We start from the raw sequence: 10,407 nt of genomic DNA on the forward strand, positions 1-10,407 counted from the left end.
CCCTACAGAATTCTTCAAATTCTGTTTCTATCTAAAGTCTTTGTCTGTCTGCATCATGGGAACTGATAATAGTACCTGGTTGTTTTTTGGGTTTGTTTTTTTTTTTTTAGTGCTCAGAAAATTTGAGAGAGTTCCTGCCTCCAGACTGATTTATGGCTCAGAAGAAGCTCATATTCTTCAGTCTCAGTCATCTGGAGGAGACCTGCAAAGTCCAGCTTTTCAGTGCATTTCAGGTGAGGAAAACTCTCAGAAAATCTGTACAGATGACACTAACAATCACGGAAAATAATTATCTTTTTGTATGAGGAGCTTATAGTTAAGTTCCTAGATGAACTATATGTTTTGCAGTTCAGCACCAATCCACTGCAAGATATTTACAACTTTTGGTGACCTCAGTTCAGGGAAGAGGTTGGTCTTTCTTTCAGAAAGGAGCCTTCTGATTTTACATACCACTTCAGACAAGTCATCTGACTTTAAAGCCAGTTGGTGTAGTTTGCAATATGGATGAGAGCTGAGATTCAAACCAGGAAATGTTCATCAGTCTTTTGAGATGTGCAGACAAAAGAAGCATTAGATATTCAGGACATGTGAAAGCCATGATTTCACCTCTTCCCAAATTACCTAATTGGCACATAAAAGAGGAATAATCATCCTCACTTACATCAGAAGGGGTGCAGAGATATTCCTCTGCCAAGCCTTACAATGTATCTACTATATTACATCTGGATACATCATGTTTGTTGGTTTATATTGGTTCAAAGTCATCTAAAATTGAGGAGAATCACTGCACTGCTTTCAGGGTGCTTTGAGTCAGTCTCATCTTCTGTCTCCTAATGCTCAGACTGTGAAGAGGGACAGAGGGGTTACATTCAAAATAAAAACACTCTGGCAGTAATAACACAGGTGGCCTGGTTGTAGGGCAGACATCACAGAAGTCTGACAAAGTCAGTGGCTTTGTGTCACATACCATGACCTAGGTGGAGCGGTGGAGCAGTCATCTCTCGTGCTAAGAAGTGAATATGTGAAGCCTTATATGTGTTACTAGAATGATTTTCCTGCACCAGCTCATCCTCTAGCTATATACTGTAAGGTTTCTTGCACTTTCCTCTGAAACTGGAGACCTTCAAAAGCAAGACATAGAGCTGAGAGAACCATGGGAATGAACTTGGGGACAAAAAGATGCCCCTTTGACAAGCAATCTGATTCAGTGCACATAGCCAGTATTCTCATTACAAGTTACATCCCCTGTCAAATGGCAGCACTACTACTAAATATTACTGCCGAGGTGCTCACTGAAGGGTAAGGGTTAATCTTGCCCTCTGCTTCCCTACAAAGTCAGACAGTTTAGCTTACATTTCTGATGATGTTTTGATCTAAGCTGGCTGATTTTATACTGAAGACATTTGGAAACAATTTCATCTCCTGTTCCAGGAGCAGAGCTGTGGGAGCAGGTTGCTGGTGCGTGTGTAAGGGCAGAAGGATCTTCAGCCACTCCTAAATCTGGAGGGCGATGGCTGCTTGCCCCCTTACACTGACCAGACATTTACTGCAGAGGCAGCCAGCATGACTGAAGAATTTGATGTTTCCGTCCTTCCTATCACACTGATGTTTGTCACAACCTGTTTGCTATGGGGTTACTGTATCAGGCAGATGTGATGTGCTGGCGAAGCGGTTCATGAGAATCCTCCCTGTCTGCCTTAGGTAAAATTATCCACCAGACATTAACTATTTAGGTGGATGGTTAGACCTAACTCAGCTGTTTGTATCATCAGATGATGAACAACTTTTTGCATTAATTTAAATTAATTTAAAAACCTAACCCTCTACTGAAACAGGTGAATACTAAAGTTTATCTGGCTAATGAAATTCATATGCTTGCAGTCTGATAGATATATGAAAAACTAGGCAAATGGCAGTAAACAGTGGAATTTGTAGCAGAAATTTTGCCCATGAAAAGCTGGGAAACCTAAAGTTTCTTTCTTGTTTTTCAGACTGTGAGAGGGAACATGCATGTGGTTTTGCGACTGTTACCCCTGCTGGTGCTGAAGTTCTCTGTGAGTTGTACAGTGCTGCTGAAGTCAACTTCAACTGCACCACCTCTGGATTGGTAAAAATGATCATATTTAAAAATATGTGTTTATCGTAATACTGTACATTCAGTATAAGTAGATGGCATCACAGAAGAAAGGCAGGCTGACCCCTTGGACATTGCTTTTCACTATGGCAGTAATAAAGTCCTGCAAGTTGGTAAAGAAGCTACACCCAGATGTTTCCCAAAATGACATCTGAATGCCTCAGTGTTTGGTTGAAACATCACACAGCACTTTTGTTCCTAAAACATGCTGAGCTCCTGCAGTCAGAAAATCAGGTTAACTTAAAAAGAGGATTAATCTGGATAATCCAAACTAGGAGCATCTAGGTCGATAATCAGACCACCTGAAACAGTCATCATTTCTCAATCCCTTCCTCTAGCCCAGGGTTTGAATTGTGTGCTCCTTAGCACTGTAACATCTTCCACTTCACTACTTCTAAACACAGCAATGTGGCATTGGAAAGTCAAGATCTCAGTTTGATGGAATAAAAAAATGTTCACAGTGGGCCACATGGAGCTATGGTGGTTATAAACCATGCGCACTAATTCCTCCCCCTGAGTTTGTGAATAAGGAAAATGTGTTTTAGGAGAGGAAACCAATTAGGTTGTATTTATTGTGCATGCTTGTTTTATGTCTCAGGTGCAAGGTGTTTTGGGGAACCCCACTGCCATGAGCATCGACCGTCTCAGCTGCCTGCTTCATGTCAGGAATTCAGAGGGAGAAGCAGTGATGGTCTATTTGAAGAGAGGTACCAAATGGAAATCACTCATCTAATGTTAGACGGTTGTGCCCAAACTTATACTTACTTCTGTATAGGGTCATTACTAAATGTGGGGAGCATCATGGTTTAAGAAGACACAATATTTTTAAGAGTTTAACATTTCGTGATAGCCCAGAACCCTCAGCAAATCTTTGCAAGCCATTTTGATGGCTTTCTCCAGCAGACAGTCTCAGAAAAACTCAAAGTCTATCCAATGTGTTATTCTATTCTGTTCTGTTCTGTTGTACTATGATTTCTCTTTATTAAACAGTTTGTTATTTGAATATATAAGGCATTATTGATGACCAGCTTGTACGTAATTTAACAGTTTCCATTAATTTTGATTGAGAATTGTCCTACTAATATAGCAGCCAAGAAATAACCTGCTCTCCAGTGAATCTCAAAGTGATTCAGCGGAACTAATGAATGTACAAGATATAATTTTTTTTTTTTTTTGGCCTAAGGGTCATTGATACCACTGCATGTCCCACCCAATGTGTGTCTAACTTTAAGCCTCATGCCAAATTTGAAACAAGACAACCAAATGCAGAATGATGCAGGTTTTGAGTCAAAGCTCTCTGCAGTCACTGTTTTCTTTTTACTTCTATCCAAACCTCTGAGTCACCTTTTATTAATAATAATAAAAATAAAGAACTAAATCTCACCTGAAAAAAGACAAGTCCCTTGGGCTTGTTGCAATCAATTGTTGATCTTGTTGGTACCAGATCTACTCTACATTTCTGTTGATATTGCTAATTAGATCCAGGATTATATGAATCATGTCCTCTTACATATGTGTCTAGTTAGCAGAAACCTTAATTGCAGGTGCAGTTATGCTGGCCAAATTACACATTTTACTTTTTTAATGAGATAAGTTTGTTTCATTTATACCTGGGACTTATTAATGTAGTGATTGAAAGTGGAATATTACCAACCTTACTGCGTACATGGATTTAGGAGCCCTTTGCTGGTACAGTGGACTGTTTTTCCTGCCCTGGCAGTACATTCTGACCAACCACCCAGGCATAATTGCACCAAATCATTTAATGGTCTTACCTTGCATCTGGAACAAGTTCAGAAAAGGACTTTCAAGGCTGAGTTTTTATCATAAAACTTTCAACCAGCTCCAGTCTGCACACCATCCAAAAGCATCTCGTCTCTTCTTGAGCTCTTTTGAACAATTCTTTCCTGTTCTGTCTACCCAGGGCAGGAATTTAACTCATCTGGACTCAAGACCTTTGAAAGGACCAGTTTTCAGAATGTGCTTTCTGGCGTGTATCGCTCTGTGGTGCTCTCAGCAGCTAGTGCATCGCTGACTGATGCTCAGCTCTTCTGTCGGCAGACTTGCAGCAAGGACTCTTGCTGTGATGGCTTCATCTTGAGTCAGATTGCGCTTGATGGAGGTATTGTCTAACTGCAAAATAAAAAATTCTGCAGTAGAAAACCATGCTGAGTAGAATTCATTTTGGACACAGTACACCTACTTCTACATCATACCAGTATCAGCAGCCTGCCCCTACATCACTGATATTTTTTGGTGTAGGCAGAATTTGAGTAATGCCCAAGACTTGGTCTGGAGCAATAAAGACCTGAGGTAGCAAGCTGCTCTTGGAGACAAATGGACATTTTGAAAGGATTATTTGTTTGACCTGCTTTAGACATCTGCATCTGGATGAGATAAATCATTCTGAAAACGCCTCTCTCCTTATGTAACGCAGCTCAGTTGCCACAAGTTGGTGCCTTTCAGCTGATGGAGGAATTAAGACGGTGACTCCAGACAGAGTCCTTGTAGTGCAAATGGAAATCAGCTCTCTTTTCAGAGCAGGAAAAGGATGCTAATCAGCGAATTATGTTATGTTATTGCATGCAGAAAAAAAGAATGCTATAATCTCCTAAATCTAGCTAGAAGACCAAGTGGGAGTGGGATAGACAGAGCTTGGCAGAGGTGTGACATAGGCAGAGCCCAGATTTCTGCCAGCAACTTTAAACATTTAATGTCAGTGCTTGATTGTTGTAGTTTCTTTTTGAACTCACATGGGATCAACTCTCCCATTGGAGGTTCATTTGCTATAGGAAAAATGAAGTTCTAATTGAGATATCTCAAATTTTTAAAGACATGTTCTTACAAATTGAGGCATGTGCTACTGGCTTCTATGTGGCAAGCACTTCTCCAGTTTGGAGTGGAAACTGATCCTGAATTTGAGAAAACTTTCTCTGTGAAAGTTGTCAGGCAAATATTTCCAGAAAATTATTTGATGTTTTGTCATCTCATATTTTTTTTCATCAAAATATTCTAGGTGATCTTGTAAAATCCATTTCTCTATACATTTACCATCACATTTTTGGGTTCTCTGTCCTTGAGAGCATAGAAGGGGCTGTGGAGAAGGTGAATGTTGTAGACCTCTCTGTTTAGTTGAGGCGACCTATGTGGATCAATACTGTACGTGAATGCATTACTTAGACTAGCATTTTGTTTAAAAAAAAATAATAATAAAAAAGAATAAAAAAGTAGCATATTCAATCTCTCATGTACCCAATCTATAAAAACAAATCAGAGAGGGTATTGTAGAACTATAGAAATGCCTGAGCTATCACAGCAAGTACAAAGCAAGAGCTGAGTATTGTCTAGAAATTATGGTAACAGACTGACATCAGAACACCTGGCCTTAAGCGTGCTGGTCCCCCCAACTCACATCACGATGCTGGGGGAGACTCAGACCTGGGCTGACTGAAATCAGGCACGAATCCAGGAAACCATCCCAGTAAAAATGCAAGTGCTTTCTTGATTCAAAGCCCAAGATTATAGGGCTGCCATAGGATTGAATATGTCTCCGTGGTGCTATAAAGTGCTGAGAACACTGTTGGGTATTATCAGATAATAGGAATATTTTATTAGATGGTAATAGTATGTGCTTGAAATCTCTGAAAAGCAGACTAGAAATGTTTAGTTTAGGTATGAATACGTAACCTTAGTACTCTAATCTGAATGTATGGCTCTGATTTTCTTTTTTTTTTTTTTTTTTTTTTTTTTTCTTTTTTGGTAGCAATACTAAAGGGTATCTATCACAGTGACACAGATTCAATTGGTATTTAGAGAAAGTATTGGGATGCTTGGGTGAAAAACTCTGTGTAGGTGCAAAGCGTTATTGCAGTGATCCAATCTCTCTTTGCCTGAACCTAGGTACCATTTTGTGCAGTTTAATGAGCTACCCAGATGTACTGCTCTGCGATGCAAATGCCTGGAGTCAAACGCCAACATCTGTCATAGATGGCATATGTAAAGGTGTGAGCTACGATGAAAAAGAGAAGATGTTTTCTTTCACCCTGGGAGGACAAGAGTTCAGTGGAAGTATGTCAATGAATTATCTCAATTTACATTACTTTTCTTTAATCCTTGTATAGACTCTGCCTTTTTTCACCAGCCTGCTCTTGTACTTCAGTGCCTTTTTATCAAGTAAATCTGTATCTGTACAATCACAAAAGAATAAGAACTCTCTAATTGGATGCATTGCTAGATAGATGGACCTCTCACCTTCACTGTGTGAACATTAATGGCAGTCAAGAATGTGTTTAGTATATCACCCTGTAATACTTCCAGTATTTAACTCAGGCAGATTCAAGCCAATAAACTGAAAGAAAGGTAAAGTCTGGAGCAAAGACAAAAAGAGAGCTGCACAGATCTGCACAGAAAAAGCAGTGATAGAAAACAGAGTAAAGCTTTGGCACCTTGGACCCAGACTGGCGTCAGGACACCTGGGACTTTCCCCCTTAGGGTCTTGTATTGTAAATAAGATGATGCATAGTCTACTGATATGTTTTTAATGCAATTTCTGAGCATTTAATGCTCAGAATTTAATGCACCTGTTTAATTTGGGCAGCTATTCTAACAAACTTTTTTCTTTATTAGCTTCTAATTTGGTAGAAGAGGCAGAAAGAAATTTTACTACCTTTCAGCAAATTTACCTGTGGAGAGGTGAGTTATCTCACAGAAGTTGTTACAAAACCTTATGATGAACTGTAGGCAGTGGCAGATGTGTGTTCTATAATGGAAGCGTCATTCTCACTTTATTTTATACTGTCCAAATTGAGATGCTACTCAAAAGTCTTTTCTGTCAGGGGTGGGTGTAATCTGGAGTAATTCTGCTACAAGCAGTTTCATGAAATTCAGGTAAATTTTTGTGTCTGAGAATATACTTTATAACTTTTAATACCTGTGAAAATGGTATCATGGACACTTTTACCTTTGTCCCGTCAGGATCCAGGTACCATAATAATTTGGCACTTTATACATAACTAGATGGGATATTTTTATTTGCATGATAACCCTATATGTGTTATTTTTGCAAGTTTACTTTCTGAATGTCGCAATGTACATAGCAGAACCTGCACAAAGTATTTGTGATACTGCTTTATAACTGCATACAGCCTCCAGAGCACTGATGCTGAATGCATACTAATTGTGGATATGGCATTTGATTTTATCCTCCAAACAGTGCGTTTTGGTTTAGGTATTCCCCAGAGTTACATGGAGATGATTTTACTAATTTTTGATTCAGCAGTTGGTAGAACTACCTAAGGAGTTTTCCTAAATGGTACACTTTTTAAAATATTTGTTAAATTTTGACAACTAAGGATGATCTTGTCTTGTGGAAGAAAGATAAAGAGAATTATTATGCTCTTTAATTCCTATTGCATTCCAGGCTCTGATATGGTCACCCGGACTAAAACCTCTTTGTGCGATGTTACTGCTTTGAAAACCGAGAATGATCTAACATTATCAGGTATTATAGCGAGGGCGGACAGAGAAGGCAGCAGAAGGTAGCACAGGGGGGTGCAGAATTTAACCAGAAAATATCATATATTGCCATATGTGTGTCATAATGATATGGGTATTGTGAAGTCCAGAGGAATTCCCTTAGGTAAGAAGTCCGATACAGGTTTTGAGAAAGATGTTCAACATGTAAGCCTCCTGTCTTTATGGTTTTTACCTTCCCAGGCCAGGCTGGAAATGAAAGTGTTAAAATGTTCTGTGAAAGCTTATTCTTTCAGACTTACTGAACTGTAAAGATTCAGGAAATACTATTTGACTGAGAAAAAATTTTAAACCCAGGAATCAAATCCTTAGGCTGGGTATCTGGGCATATTTACTGCTACTGACAAGATGACTAAATATGATGCTTAGATATATTCAGGATGAAACTGCAATCACAAGTGTTTCTTCCATACATGATGAAAGTGAGGGATCTGTGAAGGTCTCTAGCTCTTTTGTTATTCCAGGGACTGTTCTTCATTATACTAAAAGTCATGTATATATCCAAAATAATTTCTATTAAGTTAGTAAAGTTCATTTGGACCTTCAGCACCATAATCCTAAGAGAAAGAGAGCGGTGGAGCCTGTTTGAGAGCACTTTGCTTCATCTCTTATGAACTGTAATCTTTGCTGAGGAGTCTTGATGAATACCTGAGCATGTGATTTAATACATGTAAAATCCTAACCTGAAGTGAATTGCTGATTCTGCTTATGTAATTTGAAAGGAAGATAAACTAGAATGCCCATTTACCTAGTGGTGTTCTTATATAATTAGTGGTGAAGTCTAGACTTAAAAATGAGAAAAAACTGCAGTTAATACAATGGGTGAAATTCTCTTATGTTTACGTGCCAAGGCATGAGTGCAGCCCTCAGGGCTCTCCATTTACCTTGTTGCGGCTGATGATATCATTAAAACCTGAAATTATGCAAGGAATGCATTTTCTTCCTCCATCTCTTAGTCTTAGTCATGACACAAACTGTTTCAAGAGGAATTGAACACTGAAGTTAAGTCTTGAGACATAAAAAGACTTACAAGTCACCTTTTTATAAAAGTTATGGATGCACCTGGGAAAATGTCTACAGAGCTTTTATGACTTGATGATCATCCTTAAAGCACATGGTGACATATCTTTTCTATTTTCTGATAGAAAATTCAAAGCTATTGTGGACTCCCAGCATGTCAGGAGGTGCTTCAGCATTTCAGCTGCCATCATCAACATATCTTTATTTCCCTGTTTTCATTTTTGTCTGGCTATTTCAGAGCATGTAGGATTAAATAACAGAATCTCTCACAATGTCGGAGTAACTGGGGATGAGACCTGCTGATAGCATTTGATAAATGAAAAGGTGTTTATGAAGAAATTTGTAAGAGACCAGTGAAGAGTGTGCATTTCTTTCAATATTGGACCCTTGTTTAAAGGGATTAATTTGAAAACAACCTGAAATAGCTGTGATTGATTGCTTCAGAGGGAGCTCAGGAGATATAAAGCATTGTGTACACATCTGAAGATCACAAGCAGGTGACAGAAAGGAGTTATTTAATGTGGTCTGTGAGAGAATAAACTAGGTGCAATAAGGTTAAATGACAGAAATAGGTATTAAGCTTGTTAAGAAAACTTTTAACACTGAGAGGTGTAAAATCTTCGCAAAGGATTAATAAAACTAGACTGATTAAGGTGTTGTAAACATCCTCTAAGGCATCATACTGCACTGTTAGGATGATGTGTTGCATGACAGAGTAGAGAGAACTTTCTTATTTCTAGGAGCTGCGATTTTCATCCAGTTTTTGGGTGGTGGAAATAGTCTGACAATGCTGTGTTGTGCAGTACAGCTCAGCGAGGAGGCATTGCCTACACAAGCATCAATAACTGTGGGTGGACGATTCTGTTATTAAAAACAACCTTTGGTGCATGCTAGCCCTACAAAACAGTTGCAGCTGTTTTACTGTGAACGGCAGAATTTTACATACAAATAAATTTAATTTATTCCAGATCATAGTTAAATTTTTTGTGGGTTTGAGCAGTTTGTTTGTTTGTTTGCTTGTTTGAATCTCAGATTCCACAAAGGATCTTTTCTACCTAATGGACAACAGCCAGATACAAAGCGACCAGAACTATTCTCTCCCTTACCAGCAGTATTGGATCTTCAGGCAGAAGTACTCAGCAGAGGAAGCGGTGCTTTGGTGTCTCACACGTAAGACATCTTGGAGACTGTTATTCTGTAGGGTATAACAATTAATTAAAATCTTTTAATAGGTAAAATAATCATGATGAGTAAAAACTCTGGACTTAGAAATTTTTTGGGTGCCTAAGGACTGGAGGAAGGCCAATGTCACTCCAGTCTTCAAAAAGGGCAAGAAAGAGGACCTAGGGAACTACAGGCCGGTCAGCCTCACCTCCATCCTGGAAAAGTGGTGGAAGAGCTCATTCTGGATGTCATCTCTAAGCATGTGGAGAAAAATAAGGTTTATCAGGAGTAGTCAGCATGGATTCACCAGGGGAAAAACATGCTTGACCAATCTGATGATAGCCTTCTATGATGGCATGACTGGATGGGTGGATGAGGGGAGAGCAGTGGATGTTCTCTGCCTTGACTTCAGCAAGGCTTTTGACACTATCAGGAAGTGTGGGTTAGATGAGTGGAGAGTGAGGTGGATTGAGAACTGGCTCAATGGCAGAGCTCAGAGGGTTGTGATCAGTGACTCAGAGTCTAGTAGGAGACCTGTAGCTGGTGGTGTTCCCCAG

General features: G+C 39.2%; 1 protein-coding gene across 1 annotated transcript in view; it reads left to right on the plus strand.

Moving 5' to 3' along the window:
• TG (thyroglobulin) overlaps positions 1-9,856 on the plus strand; it is a gene marked incomplete at its 3' end in the record, with an annotated part of 53,155 nt that extends 43,299 nt beyond the window's left edge. The window contains exons 25-32 of the mRNA XM_009695629.1: positions 111-233; positions 1,992-2,107; positions 2,733-2,841; positions 4,059-4,256; positions 6,035-6,202; positions 6,761-6,826; positions 7,554-7,634; positions 9,719-9,856. Of these exons, the coding sequence (XP_009693931.1) occupies positions 111-233; positions 1,992-2,107; positions 2,733-2,841; positions 4,059-4,256; positions 6,035-6,202; positions 6,761-6,826; positions 7,554-7,634; positions 9,719-9,856 (999 nt within the window). The remainder of the gene's footprint in view (positions 1-110; positions 234-1,991; positions 2,108-2,732; positions 2,842-4,058; positions 4,257-6,034; positions 6,203-6,760; positions 6,827-7,553; positions 7,635-9,718) is intronic.
• Positions 9,857-10,407: the final 551 nt, after the last annotated feature.

This window comes from Cariama cristata, unplaced genomic scaffold (assembly GCF_000690535.1).
Source record: "Cariama cristata isolate BGI_N322 unplaced genomic scaffold, ASM69053v1 scaffold10822, whole genome shotgun sequence".
NCBI lineage: Eukaryota > Metazoa > Chordata > Aves > Cariamiformes > Cariamidae > Cariama > Cariama cristata.